We start from the raw sequence: 19,016 nt of genomic DNA, 5'->3' as shown, positions 1-19,016 counted from the left end.
CCGAGGCAAGAAGCGCCAGGAGGCCCCTCCACACATCTTCTCCATCTCTGACAACGCCTATCAGTTCATGCTGACTGGTGAGTGCTTGACATCCCTCACAGCAATCTAAACCAACAACCCCACTGATCTCACTGGAACACGTGACAAGCCAGCTAAAAACACCACGGAGCTGTATGACTCAGGACTTGATTGAGTTATGCAGGAATTAATTTCAAGTGAAACTGACCCAGAAGCACGCACGGACTCAGCATTGTGTTTTAACTGCATTTATTGTACAAAACTCTAAACTCTCCTACTGCAGAAATTGTACTTCTTAACTTTTTCCACTGATGGGATGGGAAGAATTATTAATCCATTTCTCCTGGTACCATATAATGCTCTATTTTGGATACTGATAGGCAGTTTCATTAAATTTTTGGATAAGAACTGTGTGAAGGGCAAGTGGATAGACAGCGTGTGTGAGCACCACACACCTCTCACAGCTCTAGGCATCCATTTAATCTTACTACTGCTGGGTCCTGGAAGGGAATCAGTAAGTTTTGAACTGCTTGGACAACAACTATTGGACTTGAAAGAAAGTCCAACTTCCATTTAAAGCTTTACTTCCCAGTTATCTCAGTTTTGCCCAGGTCTGCTGTTAACACCATCTTCTGTTCTGTTTCTTTGCAGATCGCGAGAACCAGTCGATCCTGATCACGTACGTAGCTCCCTGCTCAGGTCCCTGTGGGGCTGCCCAGTGCCAGGGGATCTCCTGCCTGACCACACGCTCTCTGCTTCTCTTGCCTTTGGCAGCGGAGAATCCGGTGCCGGGAAGACTGTGAACACCAAGCGTGTCATCCAGTACTTTGCAACAATTGCAGCCAGTGGGGACAAGAAGAAGGAGGAGCAGCAGCCAACGGGCAAAATGCAGGTGAGGTCCTGGGGTAGGAGCCTGCAACTACCAAAGTTAGTGAGGAGCTGTATCATCACAAGAAGGTTTCTGGTTTAGGGGACGCTTGAGGATCAAATCATCAGCGCCAACCCGCTGCTGGAGGCCTTTGGGAACGCCAAGACCGTGAGGAACGACAACTCCTCACGCTTTGTAAGTAGCTGCCTGGGACAAAGCTGCTCTTTTCTTCTCAGCACACTGACTCAGATATTCTTGCAGTCACGATTGGCAAAATACATCTCAATCAAATCTTCTTCTTCTTCTTCTTCTTCTTTCAGGGCAAATTCATCAGAATCCATTTTGGTGCCACGGGGAAACTGGCGTCTGCTGACATTGAAACCTGTAAGTGACCTTCCTGGCCTGACCCCTGTCCTTCCAGCCTTCTGCAGCTCTTGTCCTAACCCTGTCCTACCTTCCTTGCCAGATCTGCTGGAGAAGTCCAGAGTCACTTTCCAGCTCAAGGCAGAAAGAAGCTACCACATCTTTTACCAGATCATGTCCAACAAGAAGCCCGAGCTAATTGGTAGGAAACGCCACAAACCTCTGCAGACAAAGGCCACGGAACTACATCTCATTCCTGTAGGTGCCAATTGCATTTGACCTGCATGTGTTTTGCCCTTCCTTTCAGAGATGTTACTGATCACCACCAACCCATATGACTATCTTTATGTGAGTCAAGGCGAGATCACAGTTCCCAGCATTAATGACCAGGAGGAGCTGATGGCCACAGATGTAAGTAACGCACACGGGCTTTCTTAGGTGGCTCTGACCTTTCACAGGCCCAGCCCTCCCTCTCATGATTCTTTTCTCAGAGTGCCATTGACATCCTGGGCTTCACTGCTGATGAGAAAACAGCCATCTACAAGCTGACAGGGGCTGTCATGCACTATGGCAACCTGAAGTTCAAGCAGAAGCAGCGTGAGGAGCAGGCAGAGCCTGATGGCACAGAAGGTACCGGCACGATAAGCACCGCAGCACAGCAGGCACCAGAGCACTCAGGGTACAGGCAGCAACTCGGGGTCACAGACATTGACCCAGTTCCCCAGGTGTGCTGTGGAACTTAAGCATGTCCTAACCAGAGGACTGTGCTGCAAGAACAAGGCTCATTGGAAGATGCAGGTTATTTTAAGCTAAGCAAAGCAGAAGGCCCAGTGAATCCTAAACCTGCTCCCACTGGCTGGCACGGTAGGAGTCAGGCAGAAGAAGAGTTGCTTTGCTGCCATGCTGAATGGCAGCTTCCCAGGCCTGGCACAGAACTGGGAGCCACTCTGCTCAATGCCTGAAGTTTGTCTACCCAGGCAGCTACTATCATTTTCCATCAGCTGTAGCCACCTCCTAATGGTTTTGTGTGCAGGTGAGAGGACTTTTGCATGGAAAAAAAACCATCTAGGATGTGCCTGTCACCTTGGCTTTTCCTAAAATCATTCACAAGTGCATTTCTTTAAAAGTTCATGGAAGTATTTCCATGAAACTGGAGTTATTTACACATATCATAAAGCTATGTGCAACTCCTATCAAGGTGTTGGGTTTGTTCCTTGAGTGTGTGTTTTGGGTTGTTATTTAGGAAAGCTGAGCCATAAGTGAAAATGACTGCAGGGAATATGATAGGAATGAATCTGATAGTGGTGAACAGTGAAAGTAGAAAGGGCTACAAAGAATAACTGTAATTATTGCATGAATCTAAACAACTGAAAGAATTACAGAAGATGATAATAGAACAAGATTACTATTTGAAAAGTAAGTCCACAAAAGTGAAATTAAATATAAGTTCCAAGTTTTCACTATCAAAGTTGTACCAGGTAACCAGTACCAGTACTTTTGGCATAATCTGTCTCTCTCTCTAATGACAGTAGAGTTTCACTGGCTGCACTTCTCAGTACAGTGACAATAATGTCTGCTGGTACCCTAACAACTGATTTTTTTGGGTTTCAGTGGCTGACAAGGCTGCCTACCTGATGGGTCTGAACTCAGCAGACCTGCTCAAGGCTCTCTGCTACCCCCGAGTCAAGGTGGGGAATGAATATGTGACCAAAGGCCAAACTGTGCAGCAGGTAAGAAATAAGTGATGATAGAAAACAACTTACATTAATTAAAACCTTTGAACTTCCCCTTTTGCCCTGGATGGTAACTTTTATTTTACTTTTCTTTAGGTATACAATTCAGTGGGTGCTCTGGCAAAATCTGTCTTTGAGAAGATGTTCCTGTGGATGGTTGTTCGTATCAACCAACAGCTGGATACCAAGCAGCCCAGACAGTACTTCATTGGTGTCCTGGACATTGCTGGCTTTGAGATCTTTGATGTAAGAGAAGGATCATCATATAGATTTCCTGGAAGGGGCATTAACAAACTGGAATAGTTTGGGGTCTGCTTTTTTTTTGCTCTTTTTTTTTTTTTTTTTAAATTACGGATTGCTTGTATTTATTGGGTAATTCTGACTTTCTGGTGCTCCTATTATCCCACAAGGGTTGCAGGTTTTTACGGATGTCTATTGTTGCATGTAGAAGTGAAAATTGTAGAAAACTAATACAAACATGTTGAACAACTGATAGGTAACAGCAGAGGTAGATTTGGGGCAAGTTATGACATTTGGGGCAAATTATGACAGGTTGAAGGAAGATTTTGCTAATGTTGAATCCAGTTTCCCACTGAATGCTTGGAAACAGACTGGCAGTGTAGACAAATTCAAGCAGATGTAAAGCTGCACTTGGACTAACTCTGCAACTCTTTTCAGAGCTCAGAAATATGTTGAGACAGTGCATGGGCCTGAAAGGGTAGATATTAGAGGATGGAATATGCCAGTCACCTGTCCAGTCCCATGACTAGAAATTCAGGACCCAAATCATGGAGATGTTGTATTGGTTGAAAATAAAACCTGTTGAAAGATGGAAAGTGGTCCTGGAACTGAACTTCTCATGTAAGTAAATATCTTTGCATTCTGCAGTTCAACAGCCTGGAGCAGCTGTGCATCAACTTCACCAACGAGAAACTGCAACAGTTCTTCAACCACCACATGTTCGTGCTGGAGCAGGAGGAGTACAAGAAGGAGGGAATTGAATGGGAATTCATTGACTTTGGGATGGACCTGGCTGCCTGCATTGAGCTCATTGAGAAGGTTCTTTGCCCTATTCACTTCATAGTTTTCCAGATTTAAAACATAAAAAGAATCTTCTATGTTCAAATTAGACCACTCTCAATGTGTGGCACTTACACGTAATGCAACACGTAACATAACTTTTTCTGGGCCCCAAGAATTTAATACACATTTTCATTTGTCTCTTACTTCACTGTCTGTGGGATTCTGTGGTGTAGTACATATGATTTACCTGGGGTAAAAATTTCCATCTTAGTCACTCTACTGGATTTGATACTCAAATTTGTGTATATTTTTAATGCATGTTGAGTGAGTAAATATATTGAGCAACATCTATTTTAATATGTGTTTTTCTCTTCTGTTCCTCACCCTTATATACATTCTCTCTGTTTTTTGCTTCCATGATCTTTCTTCCTTCACATGATGCTCTCTCCCCCAGCCCATGGGCATCTTCTCCATCCTGGAAGAGGAGTGCATGTTCCCCAAGGCAACTGACACCTCTTTCAAGAACAAGCTCTATGACCAACATCTGGGCAAGTCCAACAACTTCCAGAAGCCCAAACCTGGAAAAGGCAAAGCTGAGGCCCACTTCTCCCTGGTGCACTATGCTGGCACAGTGGACTACAACATCGCTGGCTGGCTGGAGAAGAACAAGGATCCCTTGAATGAAACTGTTGTGGGGCTGTACCAGAAATCATCCCTGAAGACATTGGCCTTACTCTTTGCCTCTGCCGGTGGAGCAGAAGCAGGTGATTTATTTTAAATCAGTTCTAGTATAATTTACCAGTAAAAAAAAATAAAAAATAAAAAAGCAAAACTTAAAAAAAATCAAAACAAGCAAAAAACCAACCAACCAAACAAAAACACAGCAAACTTGCATTATTTTGCAATAATGTTTATTTACATTTCAAAAATTTGGAACCTGAAACCTTGTCTACTTTTTTAATCTCAGTTGTTCAGACTAATATAGGGTATTAGATTTCCCCGCAGACTTTAAAAGGTCTGTAGGTTCTAAGACCAAGTTGCTGTACTACGACATTAACATGTGTATCAACATGGTACTGATTTTATGCAGCCTTTATATATAAAGGTCTATCTGGTGTATTCACTACTGCTTCGTTTAATTCCTTAAATAACTTCCCATGCAAAACATTACATTCTATCTCTGTTGGTATTTTCTTAACTTCAGGTTGATGTCACTAGATTTCATTCTGCTACCATTGGAAAAAATCAAGGCTCCCATTGTAACTTTAAACATGTAAAATGTTATCTTATTACATTGCCTGTTTTTTCTCAAGATGAGCACACAAAGTTAATCAGATTCTAAATGTGCTTTTATTTTTCATTTCTTTTATGACAAAAATTTCTTTAGAGAGTGGTGGTGGTGGCAAGAAGGGTGCCAAGAAGAAGGGTTCTTCCTTCCAGACTGTCTCAGCTCTTTTCCGGGTACTGTAGAATTATCATTAGAAATTTTACTGCATTGTGAAAAAAAAATAGAGAATTCGTTTCAGAAAAGCTTTAGATTGATCTAATATACAAAATGTTTATGTTGAGAAAAGAAAAAGCACAAGCTTCTTAATGAAGAAGGATTCTCAGTGAATCCTTGGAAGTATTCTTTGAAAACTGCCCAAAAGTTCTGTTAAAGAAAAATATTGTTCATGGTTTTACTGTAGTGTGATCAATCCACCCAATGCTGAGGTTGTAAGTGTCATTTTTAAACATAAGTTTTTGCTCTTAAGGAAAATTTAAACAAGCTGATGAGCAACCTGCGAAGCACACATCCCCATTTCGTGAGATGCCTTATTCCTAATGAAACAAAAACACCTGGTAAGTTGCTAATGTTCAAAGATGTGATAAATCTGTTCTTCTCTCTGTGGTACAATGAAGCACCAATTCATGATGTCATTTATTAGGTGCCATGGAGCATGAGCTGGTGCTGCATCAGCTGCGGTGCAACGGAGTGCTGGAAGGGATCAGAATTTGCAGGAAAGGATTCCCCAGCAGAATCCTCTATGCAGACTTTAAACAGAGGTCAGATTCCATGTCATCCACCCTCCAAGATATCCACCAATGCTGAATAATTTACATTTCCTCTTTATTTTAACTACTGTGGGAGTTATGGAAGGAGTCCATTGCACCTACTGTTAGGCAAAAAATTAATTGCCCAAGTTAGTAATCTGATTTCTTTCTGTAGATAATTAGAAGAACAAGAATTTTCAAATGGCAATTATTTATTCTTGTCCTTTTTTTATACTCTGGTATGAGATAAATCATTATTTAATTAACTATCTAGAAATAAAGTTGACTAGCTTAGACTTAGTTAACTTCTGGATATCAAAGTAAGGTGACTTGCAGCCATCAGATAGAGATGAGATTAAAGACACTACAAGATTTTCTAGACAAACTTGTTGGAAAAACAAATAAAAATTAAAAAATCTTACATCTTGCTGTATATCAGCTGGAAAATACTCAGTTTGTAGTGCCACTACTTTGGATTAAAAATTGTTTTTCCTCTCCACATATTTTGTTTTTGCAAATAAACTTCACATTTGGAGATAAAGCATCAGACAATCGGGCATGTGAAGGATGGCAGCAGTGACACGTGGAAACAAATCCCATTCTGTGTCAAGAATTTCTGGACTAAGGGAACTGCAATTTATTTTTTTTCCTAAAAGAATATTTGCCCATGAAAATGTAATTACTAAACAATGGAACAGAATTCAGTCTTATTCACCTTTGTCCACTCTGGATCTCCCTTTAGAGAAGCATAACAATGGCATCAGTTACTACCAGTTTGATTGAGTCAGATTCCTATCTGACCCTCTTCAGATTCTACTTCCTCTCATAGGTACAAGGTGCTTAATGCCAGTGCCATCCCAGAGGGACAGTTCATTGATAGCAAGAAGGCTTCTGAGAAGCTTCTTGGGTCAATTGATGTGGATCACACCCAGTACAAATTTGGACACACCAAGGTACAAACCCTCCTTGACTCACTCACCCTGTGCCTGTGCTTTGCTCTACCTGTCAGTGACCTGCTGCAACACTCCCTCTCCAGGTGTTCTTCAAAGCTGGGCTGCTGGGGCTCCTGGAGGAGATGAGGGATGAGAAGCTGGCACAGCTCATCACCCGCACACAGGCCATGTGCAGGGGTTACCTGATGAGAGTGGAGTTCAAGAAAATGATGGAGAGGAGGTAGGTACCTGTGTTTATTTGGCCTGCTGGGCCAGTTCTCATCAGATAGTGATGATATGAACAAAACTGAAATGCATGTCAACAAATCTGTTTCTCATTACTTCAGCTTACCAATACAGATGTATTTGGGAGTATTCCCTGGCAGCAGGTGAAGCAGTATAAGATCTCAATTTTAAGAAAGAAACCCACTTGTATCTAACTTATATCACCCTTTGTTCAAGTATTTTGCTAAATTCAGTAAATGGCTACATTATATGTATGTCCAGAAATCAAATATCTAGTCTAACCTGATTATTCTAGGTCACCATTATAATCAAAGGTGAAAAATACCTACTTCTAGCACAAGTATATAAGAAACATTAATAAGAAACATAGATATATAGAACTATAATATAAATTATTATATGTATAACTTCCTGTTATATGTATCATAAATTCAAAAGTATGTGCTATGATATATATTCTAACTACATTTCAGAGAGTCCATCTTCTGCATCCAGTACAATGTTAGGTCCTTCATGAATGTGAAGCACTGGCCCTGGATGAAGCTGTTCTTCAAGATCAAGCCCTTGCTGAAGAGTGCAGAGTCTGAGAAGGAGATGGCCAACATGAAGGAGGAGTTTGAGAAAACCAAGGAGGAGCTTGCAAAGTCTGAGGCCAAGAGGAAAGAGCTGGAGGAGAAAATGGTTTCTTTGCTGCAGGAGAAAAATGACCTGCAGCTCCAAGTGCAGGCTGTGAGTATTGTTAATGGTTTTGGCTTGTAATCACCTCTGTAATATGGTCCCAATTGCCTCAGTAACAGACATGTTATACCAAAACAGTATGTATTTTAAAAACATACACTTATTTCTGGTAAACATCAGTCTTCCTTTCAAAATGTCCTTCTTGACCACAAGTGCTAGAAACATGTCTAATCTACTGCCTGTGAAACAGTGATCCTAACATGAAACTGTGCCAAAACTAAAAATTTAACTCATTCTCAGCAAATCTTTTCAAGAGAGTTCTAAGATTTTCTCAGCTGAATCTTAGAGTTTTTAGAATTCAGATTTTAAACATTATATGATAAAAAAATCTGCCAGCATGGTTTTCTTCCCTAGAACTCTACGCCAGTTTCCAGTCCAATCAAATGCACCATAAGTAAAGTGATTAAAAGATACAAAGGAGATAGGAACATATCTAATTTCAGGGTCTACACTCAAATTAATGTAGAACCTGCAGGAGCAGTTAAGCAGTTTTAAAAAAAATCCTCAGAGCTTGTATTTGTAGTGTAATAAAATATTTCTTTATTTCCTGCGTTGGAGGTAGCGCAAAGCAAGGGATACACTTGAAATAAGAAGTTTTAATTACAAAAGACTTTGTTTGATAACCAGTAAGAAAAAATAATTATACAAAATTATTTTTTTTTTAATGAATCGTGTAGGAAGCTGATGGTCTGGCTGATGCTGAGGAAAGGTGTGACCAGCTCATCAAAACCAAAATCCAGCTGGAAGCCAAAATTAAGGAGCTGACAGAGAGAGCAGAAGATGAAGAAGAAATTAATGCTGAGCTGACAGCCAAGAAGAGGAAACTGGAGGATGAATGTTCAGAGCTGAAGAAAGATATTGATGACCTTGAGCTAACACTGGCCAAGGTTGAGAAGGAAAAGCATGCCACTGAAAACAAGGTCTGAGGCAGAAGATGTCACTCGCACTCCAGAAAAGACATGTCTTTTGTTGTACAGTGTAACGTTTTAAACAACATATTTCATCTGCACTTGCTCCCTTCTTCTCAAAGGTGAAAAACCTCACAGAGGAGATGGCAGCCCTGGACGAGACCATTGCCAAGCTGACCAAAGAGAAGAAAGCCCTCCAAGAGGCCCATCAGCAGACGCTGGATGACCTGCAGGCAGAGGAGGACAAAGTCAACACTCCAGAAAGGCAGTTCAGCTGTTCTCTCATGGCTGCTCATCTCAAGGTTCTTTCCATCTTGTTTTACTGATGGATAGAGGATGCTTTTTTTTTTTGCCTGGCCTTTTAGAAATTTCTAAGAAAATCACATTCCTTTACATTATCCAGTGACACATCCTCTATTTCTTCTGAAAAGTGCAATACTAGATCTTCATAAACTGATAAATCCAATCTAAGCTATAACATAAAGTGAAATACTAGATTTTACCTTTCCTATTGTTCCAGAACTAAATCTTGCACGTTCTAGGACACAACTCACATGAAACTTCTAGTAGTTTTTTCAGTCTTTGTGCTGATGTAAGTGGATGCAAGTGTTTACTCTTTATTTCTTAATGACTGTTTCAGCTCTGTCAGTTCAGAATCCTCATTTAACCAATTAACTTTCACAGGCTCGAATTGAGGAACTGGAGGAGGAAATTGAGGCCGAGCGCGCGATCCGGGCGAAGACCGAGAAGCAGCGAGTTGACCTGTCCAGGGAGCTGGAGGAGATCAGCGAGCGCCTGGAAGAAGCAGGAGGAGCTACTGCAGCTCAGATTGATATGAAAAAGAAGCGGGAGGCAGAGGTCCCGAAGATGCGCCGTGACCTGGAGGAGGCCACGCTGCAGCACGAAGCCACGGCTGCCGCCCTGCGCAAGAAGCACGCGGACAGCACAGCTGAGCTGGGGGAGCAGATCGACAACCTGCAACGCGTGAAGCAGAAGCTGGAGAAGGAGAAGAGTGAGCTGAAGATGGAGATTGACGACCTGGCCAGTAACATGGAGTCTGTCTCCAAGGCCAAGGTACTGAAATTTTTCTTTGTAGTAATTCAAACTGATTCCAATATTTCTCTTTTAACATAGAAACTTGTTACTCGTACTTTAAAACAAATAGTTGAACTCTACAACTTGAATTTTAGTTCAGATATTTCAATATATATCATCATAATAGATTGTATCCTTTGGGTGAGAGGTAAAAATTTGACCTGAAGCACCTGACCAGAGGAACTACCAGGTTTCGTTGCTTGGTTCAAAATATTGCAATAGTCAAATGAAAGTGGTGACCTTCTCAGTTTGTTCACTTTTTCTGAAACAGAAATTACTCCTATCTTACCCTTTCCTTATTTTTCTTTTCCTGCCTTAAATACTTCAATGACACCATCATTTAGAGCCAAACAGAAATTTTAAAAAATTCCTCATGTCACAGTATTCCTCCATCCTTTTAATTAATTGAAAATAAAATAGGGAATGTATATTAATGAATTACACAATTGTTTGAACTAGGGATGCAAATTTCACAGTAAGACATATTGGTGAACTGAGACATTTGGACCATAATTTGGCTTATATTTTTGTCATTTATAAGGCTTCAAATTCTCAGCAGTTGTGTTGAACCACGAATCATCTTTCATTCTGTTCTCCACCCAAACAGGCAAATCTGGAGAAGATGTGTCGCTCCCTAGAAGATCAACTCAGTGAGATCAAGACAAAGGAGGAGGAACAACAGCGCACAATTAATGACATTAGTGCTCAGAGAGCTCGTCTACAAACAGAATCTGGTAAGATTTGTGGTATTTAAGAGAACACAAGAGGATGATCCTTTTCCCTACTGAAGCCACACCTGCAGTACTGTGTCCAGTGCTAGGTTCCCCAGTACCAGAGAGATACAGACATCCTGAAGTAGGACTAATAACATATTTAAGGGACTAGAAGAGTCACCATCAGTGCAGGTTTTCAAGACATGACTGGACAGGGTAATAGAAAATCTCATCTGGGCTCCATTTCCCAAGAAAAGTTGGACCAGATGACCTTTCAAAATCCCTTCCAACCTGCACTGTTCTAGGATTCTATCACTGGAGATTCAAAGAAGAATTTGTCTATCTCATAAACGAAACTCTCGCCTTGGTCTTCCCAGGAAGTGTTGAGTAGAAGACAGTAATGTTCCTGAGAACATATTCTCATTCTGTAAGCTCAAGGCTTGAAGTAAGCACTGGACTTAGTGTAAACATAGTCATACATGGGACATACTAGTCAGATATCAGAGAAGGTGGCACAATATATCTCATTTACTATCTCTAAGATAAATAATTTTGCACACTCAGAGATATGGAGAGGAATTAGTGATGATGATACCATTAAAGAAATAAAATGTTGTTTAACTCAAAATGTTTTAATGTGCATTTAGTCATCAATGTTAACAGCTTAAATAAGTAATAATAAGGTTATTTTACTCATCGTAACTCTCCCAGGTGAATACTCACGCCAGGTGGAGGAGAAGGATGCACTGATTTCTCAGCTGTCAAGAGGCAAGCAGGCTTTCACCCAGCAGATTGAGGAACTCAAGAGGCACCTGGAGGAAGAGATAAAGGTGAGAAGGCTCTCCATCTTCTGTCTTATTCATTGGATTCCTTCTGTCTAGGAGGATCTTCAGATACATACGAAGTTACAGAATCAACAATATGAGAGGGAGAACAAAAAACAGATTCCCAGCTATTCCTTTCTCCTTGTGTAGCTCACCAACACTCACAGTGGAATAATCAAGTGTGCATCAACAGCTGGCGAGATTCCCAAGGATATTTCCACTTGTCACACTACTTTTTTTTCCCCCAGGCCAAGAACGCCCTGGCCCACGCCTTGCAGTCTGCTCGCCACGACTGTGACTTGCTCCGGGAACAGTATGAGGAGGAGCAGGAAGCCAAGGGGGAGCTGCAGCGTGCCCTGTCCAAGGCCAACAGCGAAGTGGCCCAGTGGAGAACCAAATACGAGACGGACGCGATTCAGCGCACCGAGGAGCTGGAGGAGGCCAAGTATGTGGGGAAGGAGGGCAAGGCTGGCAGAGAGGAAGAACAGGAATTTGAGGAGAGCACTCTGATATTGTCAGCCAATATTCTGGTTCGGGTTGGAAGCCAGGAAGAGAGTCCAAGCTCTGGGGAAAGGCAGGATCAGCAAAGCTCTTCACATGCAGAATAGCAAAGAGAGATGCCAAGTGTGACCAGCAGAGTGACCAGCAGAGACTGAATTGCTGTAGCCCAGGACTCAGCCATAGCAGTGCAGTGGTTTGGGGGTTCCTGCAACTCTGTGTAAATGGGGACACACTGGTTTCTCTGTGCTAACTGACCTGTGCTTATTTCCTGCCAGGAAGAAGCTGGCACAGCGGCTGCAGGATGCAGAGGAACACGTTGAAGCCGTCAATGCCAAATGTGCTTCCCTGGAAAAGACCAAGCAGAGGCTGCAGAATGAAGTGGAGGACTTGATGATTGACGTGGAGCGCTCAAACGCTGCCTGTGCAGCTCTGGATAAGAAGCAGAGGAACTTTGACAAGGTGTGTTGGGCTGCAGGCCTGGGGCTCGGGAGCAGGGCAGCCCCTCCTGGTTGCCACATCCACACTCAGGCCCCATTTCTCTGCAGATCCTGGCCGAGTGGAAGCAGAAGTATGAGGAGACGCAGGCTGAGCTGGAAGCCTCCCAGAAGGAGTCTCGCTCTCTCAGCACCGAGCTGTTCAAGATGAAGAATGCCTATGAGGAGTCCTTGGACCACCTGGAGACGCTCAAGCGCGAGAACAAGAACCTGCAGCGTAAGTCCCTGGCCCTCTGCTGCTGGCAGGGCTTTCTGACTCTCCACCTCTCCCCGCTGCTGCACACGGGGCTGTGCCTGCAGCTCTGCAGAGATGCCTGTCCCCTTGGTGTGGCAGGGCCCTTCCCACCTGGCTCTGTGCCTGACCAGGCCGTTGCTCTTGGCTCCCACAGAGGAGATTTCCGACCTGACGGAGCAGATTGCCGAGGGAGGAAAGGCGATTCATGAGCTGGAGAAAGTCAAGAAGCAGATTGAGCAGGAGAAGTCTGAACTCCAGGCCTCCCTGGAGGAAGCTGAGGTACTCACAGTGCTCATAAATGGTGTCCAGACTGAAAGTATGGGAGGAGTTACCTGCAGAGATGGCAGGAAAGGAAGCCTAGATTTCATGAAGTACTTGTGTTAGAGAGTACTCAGAAAAGAAGCAAGAGCTTAAGTCAGTTTTCCTGATGACCTGTTCAGGCCTCCCTGGAACATGAAGAGGGGAAGATCCTGCGCCTCCAGCTTGAGCTCAACCAAGTGAAGTCGGAGATTGACAGGAAGGTGGCAGAGAAAGATGAGGAGATTGACCAGCTGAAGAGAAACCACCTCCGAGTTGTGGAGTCCTTGCAGAGCACCCTGGACGCTGAGATCAGGAGCAGTAATGAAGCCCTGAGGCTGAAGAAGAAGATGGAGGGAGACCTGAATGAAATGGAGATCCAGCTCAGCCACGCCAACCGTGTGGCTGCAGAGGCACAAAAGAACCTGAGGAACACACAGGGAGTGCTCAAGGTCCGATGAACAAAAGCTGCCTACACAGAAATATCTTAGCTGGTATTTTCATTGTCAAATAATAATAATAATAAAAATAATATCTCTCAATGGATTTACAGGATACCCAGATACATTTGGATGATGCTCTCAGGTCGCAGGAGGACCTGAAGGAGCAGGTGGCCATGGTGGAGCGTAGAGCAAACCTCTCACAGGCTGAAATTGAGGAGCTACGTTCAGCACTAGAACAAACAGAGAGGTCTAGAAAGATGGCTGAGCAGGAACTCATGGACGCAAGTGAGCGTGTACAGCTTCTCCATACTCAGGTGAGTCACTTGGTAAGAAATAACACTCTTGGTAAGTAGGACAACACTTGGATGCTCTATTCACATCACTGTTGGAAGCTCACTTTCTAAGACAAGAGTTACCTTTTCTGAATTAATCATCATGGTACTTAAAGCCATGGTACTGAAAAAGTTTGTCAGGTGACTGTGTTCCTGTGCTGCATTCCATGAAACCCTTGTTTCTCCTTCCTTTGCATCCAAACACAATCTCCACAAGGACCAGATTTTTCAGACACACATTCCAAATGGTCTGACATCTGAACAGTGTGGGAAACTCATTCCTTTCTTGGTTGAAAGGCAGCATTAGGGAATCCTCATATTCCTTCAGGAATTTCTATTTCCTCTCTAGCAAGAAAGTAGGTATAAACTCCATTTTCATTACTGTCCTGTGCCAGTCTTGGCAGATGAAACGTGGCAGTGATTATTCTAAGTATTCTTTTTCAAATTAATAAAATCTATGATAGGAGGGGGGAAAAAAAACAATTTGTGTTATGTTTTTTTTACACAAATTATTTCTGATATTATTCAAAATCCTGTGATGTTCTCTATTTGAAATTGCAAGCTAACAAAAACAAAATTATGTTGTTCATGTTCTTGAACAGAACACCAGCTTGATCAACACCAAGAAGAAGCTGGAAACAGACATTTCCCAAATTCAGAGTGAAATGGAGGATACAATCCAGGAAGCCCGCAATGCTGAAGAGAAGGCCAAGAAGGCCATCACTGATGTGAGCTGGGGGTTCTTTGCACTGCTTAACATGAGTGCCTTTTCCCTAAAATATCTCCAGCCACAAAATGGCTTTGAATGTTTCTTCTCACCAGGCAGCCATGATGGCAGAAGAGCTGAAGAAGGAGCAGGACACCAGTGCCCACCTGGAGAGGATGAAGAAGAACCTGGACGTTACAGTGAAGGACCTGCAGCACCGTCTGGATGAGGCTGAGCAGCTGGCCCTGAAGGGAGGCAAGAAGCAAATCCAGAAGCTGGAGGCCAGGGTGTGTAGGGCTCTTCTTTGTGTGTGAGTGAGGATGTGATGTCAGCAGCCAGCAGGGAAGCTCCAAAGCTGGGCTTGTCGTTGCAGGTGCGGGAGCTGGAAGGGGAGGTTGATGCTGAGCAGAAGCGCAGCGCTGAAGCCGTGAAGGGTGTGCGCAAGTACGAGAGGAGGGTGAAGGAGCTGACCTACCAGGTAAGGCAGGAGGCCTCCTTGGGCTCACACTCCCTTCTTGCAGGAAGCCAAAATGTAGCAATCAGGGCTTTCTTGCTGTCCTGAGTCACACAGTTAAAAGGAGAGGACTGAGGACATCAGAACAAATTTTCTTTCTGATCATGTTGGGAAGATTCATTTTATCACTTCTGTCTTACTGGACAGTAATGGTCTAGGAAGAATATCACTTTCTATTTTATGTAGAGGGCATTTAGTGAGGGGGGTCCAAAAGGTGTTTGTCTTTCTCATCCTTCGCTTTAGTCTGAGGAAGACAGGAAGAATGTTCTCAGGCTCCAGGACCTGGTGGACAAGCTGCAAATGAAAGTGAAATCCTACAAGAGACAAGCTGAGGAGGCTGTAAGTACCACTGTGTGCGCAGTCATTCTCTTTCCAGGTGGAGGTGGAATTCTGTGTGTTGGTGTTTTCCCCTGTGTAGCTCCATTCAAACCCTTAACTTTTTTGTTGCTTTCCTGCTGTGCACTCAGGAATGTACATCTGAACAGCTGCCCTGGCTGAACATCTCAGGGGCCTAGAATACATTTTCTGTTAGCATTACTACATGCTCTGAAGAGTAACAACTGCTCAGGTCAACATTGCAGGAGTAGATCTCTGCTTCCTTTCATGTTCTTTACTTCATATCTCTGCCTTGCAGCAAAAAAAAAACAAAACAAGCAAAGAAACAATTTCAAAATTTGTAATTCATAATGTTACAGCAGTAAATAAATGGAATATTATTTAATGGGAAGAACTGTAAGTATATATACTTTTACAAATTTCAAAAGTCCATTAGCACTTGATTTGCAGAGAAGGGATTCCTGGCATAGCATATTAGCCATCTAAATATTTAGCATTTAAGCTATTTCTTCAGATTCCCTCCACAGTCTTTCTTTTTTTTTTTCATTACATAAAGGCAAAAGACCACACGATGTCTATGATCATACATTTTGAAACTTCTTGATCTCTCTTCCCATCCCCAGGAGGAACTGTCCAACGTCAACCTCTCCAAGTTCCGCAAGATCCAGCACGAGCTGGAGGAAGCCGAGGAGCGGGCTGACATTGCAGAGTCACAGGTCAACAAGCTCCGGGCCAAGAGCCGTGAAATCGGCAAGAAGGTGGAAAGTGAAGAGTAGATGCCTCCAGTGATGCCAAGTGAAAGAGAATTGCACAAAATGTGAAATTCTGTCACTTGTTGATTTCTTAATCGCTGCTTCGTCCTTTCGTCGATCTCTAGATAATGAATGCCTAGATAATAAAAAGCTTTAGAGATGTTCCCATGGAAATAATGAGATGTTCACTGTTGTATTTTAACATTACCCTGAATTCTTATAAGGCTGATATTTTTCCTTACTTATTTAAATTCATTCAATTAAAAAATCTTGCTCCAAATATTTTCAAAGTGTTTCAGCCACTTGTTGAAGTGGGATAATGGAATTTTATCTGAGACTTCCTTAAGGGAGAAAAATCGTCATTTCTTAGCAACAAAATATAATTATCCTTATAATTTCTGCTTTAGGAATAAAATAGATTTAACTCAAAAGTTCTGTCCAAAGAATAAGACTGTATTGCACCTTCCAGTAATCCAGTCTAATAATTGATTATTCTAAGAAATTGTGTCTTATTTGTAAGATCTTTTTTTCAGGTTAAACATCTTCAGTGCTTCAAGCCACTTTGAAACATAACTTAGAGGACATTTAAGCCTAAGATGAGATCTACTTTTAACTTTCCTTCATGAAAGTGATGTGCAAACCAACAATCCAAGGGCAGCACAAGCAGCTACTTCATTAGTCATTTATACAAACACACACACATGCTCATATATAAGGTTTCCAAAGCTATTTTTTCAGCAACACTACAGTGATATGAAGATATATGTCAATTTTATCACTGATACGTAATAAAGGTCAAAAGCAGTCACTATTTTTAGTGTTCAATTTCAAGGCTTTGATAAGCATTTTACAGCTTTACAGGACAGGTTCCCGTGACTGCAGGCCCAGTTGGGTGTCACCATGTCTCCAAACCCGTTCCCAGAGTCACATGTCAGACACCTCAGAAATGAAGGTTGTGGGATCAATTGCAACCTGTGAAAGGTATTGCTACCAGGTTTCTTTCAGGGGAAGAAAAAAGATGACAAATCAGCATGCAGCCTTTTATACTGTTGTGGAAAGTCCTGTTGACATGTATGCCACAGAAATTAAAGAAGTAGAAAGTCTCCTTGCTCAGAAACCCTCCTGCCTGCCAAAGAAGTGTTTTGGGCTTTGGGAGGCTCCAATTCCTACTTTTCATGATGATTTTTTGCTGCCTCTGAGTCAAGAAGATCACCTTCATCTTTCAAGGACTGTGTGGACTTCTACTTAGATTACAGTCCAAGCCATGACTGTCCACAGATATGAACTTTATAGATGGTAACTACCTTTGAAAATAGCCTTGCTTGCACAGGATGAAACCCTGGATTACAAAACATGGGCTGCAAAGCCCTCCAGACTGTGGGATCCGTACAGGTTTGTTACAGAAATCAAAGCTAACAGGTCCATTTTATCAACCTAACAGGGCAGCTCAGCTATGAGGGGGAGTTTGCAAGGCCACTGGCAGTAGCAGATAACATTATTGCTGTGGGACAGACAACACCTCATCACCCATGGACACCAGCTGGTGTGGTCACAGGGCTGTGGAATGCTGTGGCAAGTACAGCAAATCTCTGAGTGTGGAGTGCTGCAGATCATATGTACACTTCAGCTGTGTCTAACAGATTGATTGTGAGCAGTCAAACCCTGAAGAAGAGGCTGTGCAACAGCTTCTCCCTCTCTTGCTTAGTCTGCCACACCTTGCAGACACTGTACAAAGGCACCAGGGAGCTATGCCAACCAAAGGCTGTAACAGCTTTAGTCTCTTCAGGTTCTGTACAGTACTAGTCCATTCAGGTGACACCACTAGCACCAGAAAAAATGTGTAAGCTGTTATCTAGCCTATCTGGCACCACAATGTTCACAAATGGCACAACAACATGGTGATCAGGCATCAGACATGATGCTAACACAAGTATCAATGCCAAGTTTGACTCTTTATTCTTCCCTTCCGAATGCATCTCTAACTTACTCCATCCTTGTCTGCCCCAAAACCTTGTAATCACACCATAGCTGTGTTATCAGCTCTTTTTCCACGCTTGCTGACACTGTGTTCACACAGCAGTGCTATCAAGCCTCTACTCCCCTATCAGCCTGATTCTGCATCAAAGGTAGGGTTGACAGGGAAGTATCATCCAATATTCCCGGAAAAAACGATGGCAATATCCTCCTGTGCCCATTACAAAGCAGTGCCTTGCTGCAGTTAAGTCTTTAAAAAACAGCAATAAGGAAAAACATCTCTGGTCTAGGCAAACATTTCCAACAACATCAAATAGCTAAAACCTTTAATGCCCAACTATCATGCCTCAACAAAGCATGAAGGAAGGCAAAAGCAGCAAGTAGGAAAGGCTCAATCCTTTTGCATGCTTTTAGTGAAAGACAAAAATAAGGCTTCAGTCTGGTTCAGCAATGACATTGTCTCTGTCTGGCCAGTGTTCTTCCCTGCTGGTATGGTAGGCTGCAGAGACTGGGATTGACTGAGGAGTTGAAGCCACAGCTGGAATAGCTGACACCAGCCACCACCTGGAGCAGCAAGGTCACAGAAATTAATTGCAAAATATCATTAAAGATCTGTGTGCCTCTTAAGGTGTCTCTTCCACCTCCTGTTGTAGATACCACATTATTTCCACAGAAGAGGCCCAGCTATTGTGCAGGCAACATCTGAGTGGCCTGTGTTTGGCCATGTGATTTTTAAAAAATGGTCTTCATACCCACAAAGCAGCACAGTGACAATAGCAGGGAGGAGAGCCCAAATAGCATCATACCCAGCTACTCCAGGCCTGTCATAGGAACCATCAGCCCATCAAAAGCACTTCTCCAGCCTAGGAGAGCACAGGGTGCAGTGTGGACCCCAAAGGAACAGGCATCTTTGCCAGGCACCTCCCAGGGCATTCCT

General features: G+C 42.9%; 1 protein-coding gene across 1 annotated transcript in view; it reads left to right on the top strand.

Moving 5' to 3' along the window:
• Positions 1–16,249, top strand: part of LOC104397457 (myosin-3-like) — a 17,882-nt gene extending 1,633 nt beyond the window's left edge. Inside the window, exons 5-36 of the mRNA XM_010007418.1 lie at positions 793–910; positions 989–1,081; positions 1,207–1,270; positions 1,353–1,451; positions 1,557–1,660; positions 1,741–1,879; positions 2,861–2,979; positions 3,079–3,228; positions 3,871–4,041; positions 4,460–4,769; positions 5,393–5,466; positions 5,760–5,847; positions 5,934–6,051; positions 6,869–6,992; positions 7,076–7,212; positions 7,691–7,946; positions 8,633–8,875; positions 8,986–9,165; positions 9,548–9,937; positions 10,566–10,692; positions 11,383–11,501; positions 11,744–11,940; positions 12,272–12,455; positions 12,542–12,707; positions 12,880–13,004; positions 13,166–13,474; positions 13,576–13,779; positions 14,400–14,525; positions 14,620–14,790; positions 14,877–14,981; positions 15,261–15,356; positions 15,977–16,249. Coding sequence (XP_010005720.1) covers positions 793–910; positions 989–1,081; positions 1,207–1,270; positions 1,353–1,451; positions 1,557–1,660; positions 1,741–1,879; positions 2,861–2,979; positions 3,079–3,228; positions 3,871–4,041; positions 4,460–4,769; positions 5,393–5,466; positions 5,760–5,847; positions 5,934–6,051; positions 6,869–6,992; positions 7,076–7,212; positions 7,691–7,946; positions 8,633–8,875; positions 8,986–9,165; positions 9,548–9,937; positions 10,566–10,692; positions 11,383–11,501; positions 11,744–11,940; positions 12,272–12,455; positions 12,542–12,707; positions 12,880–13,004; positions 13,166–13,474; positions 13,576–13,779; positions 14,400–14,525; positions 14,620–14,790; positions 14,877–14,981; positions 15,261–15,356; positions 15,977–16,129 — 5,059 coding nt within the window. The 3' untranslated portion in view covers positions 16,130–16,249. The remainder of the gene's footprint in view (positions 1–792; positions 911–988; positions 1,082–1,206; positions 1,271–1,352; positions 1,452–1,556; positions 1,661–1,740; positions 1,880–2,860; positions 2,980–3,078; positions 3,229–3,870; positions 4,042–4,459; positions 4,770–5,392; positions 5,467–5,759; positions 5,848–5,933; positions 6,052–6,868; positions 6,993–7,075; positions 7,213–7,690; positions 7,947–8,632; positions 8,876–8,985; positions 9,166–9,547; positions 9,938–10,565; positions 10,693–11,382; positions 11,502–11,743; positions 11,941–12,271; positions 12,456–12,541; positions 12,708–12,879; positions 13,005–13,165; positions 13,475–13,575; positions 13,780–14,399; positions 14,526–14,619; positions 14,791–14,876; positions 14,982–15,260; positions 15,357–15,976) is intronic.
• The last annotated feature ends 2,767 nt before the right edge of the window (positions 16,250–19,016 follow it).

This window comes from Chaetura pelagica, unplaced genomic scaffold (genome assembly GCF_000747805.2).
Source record: "Chaetura pelagica isolate M959 unplaced genomic scaffold, ChaPel_1.0 scaffold372, whole genome shotgun sequence".
Classification (NCBI taxonomy): Eukaryota; Metazoa; Chordata; class Aves; order Apodiformes; family Apodidae; genus Chaetura; species Chaetura pelagica.
This window is presented reverse-complemented; position numbering and strand designations above follow the sequence as displayed.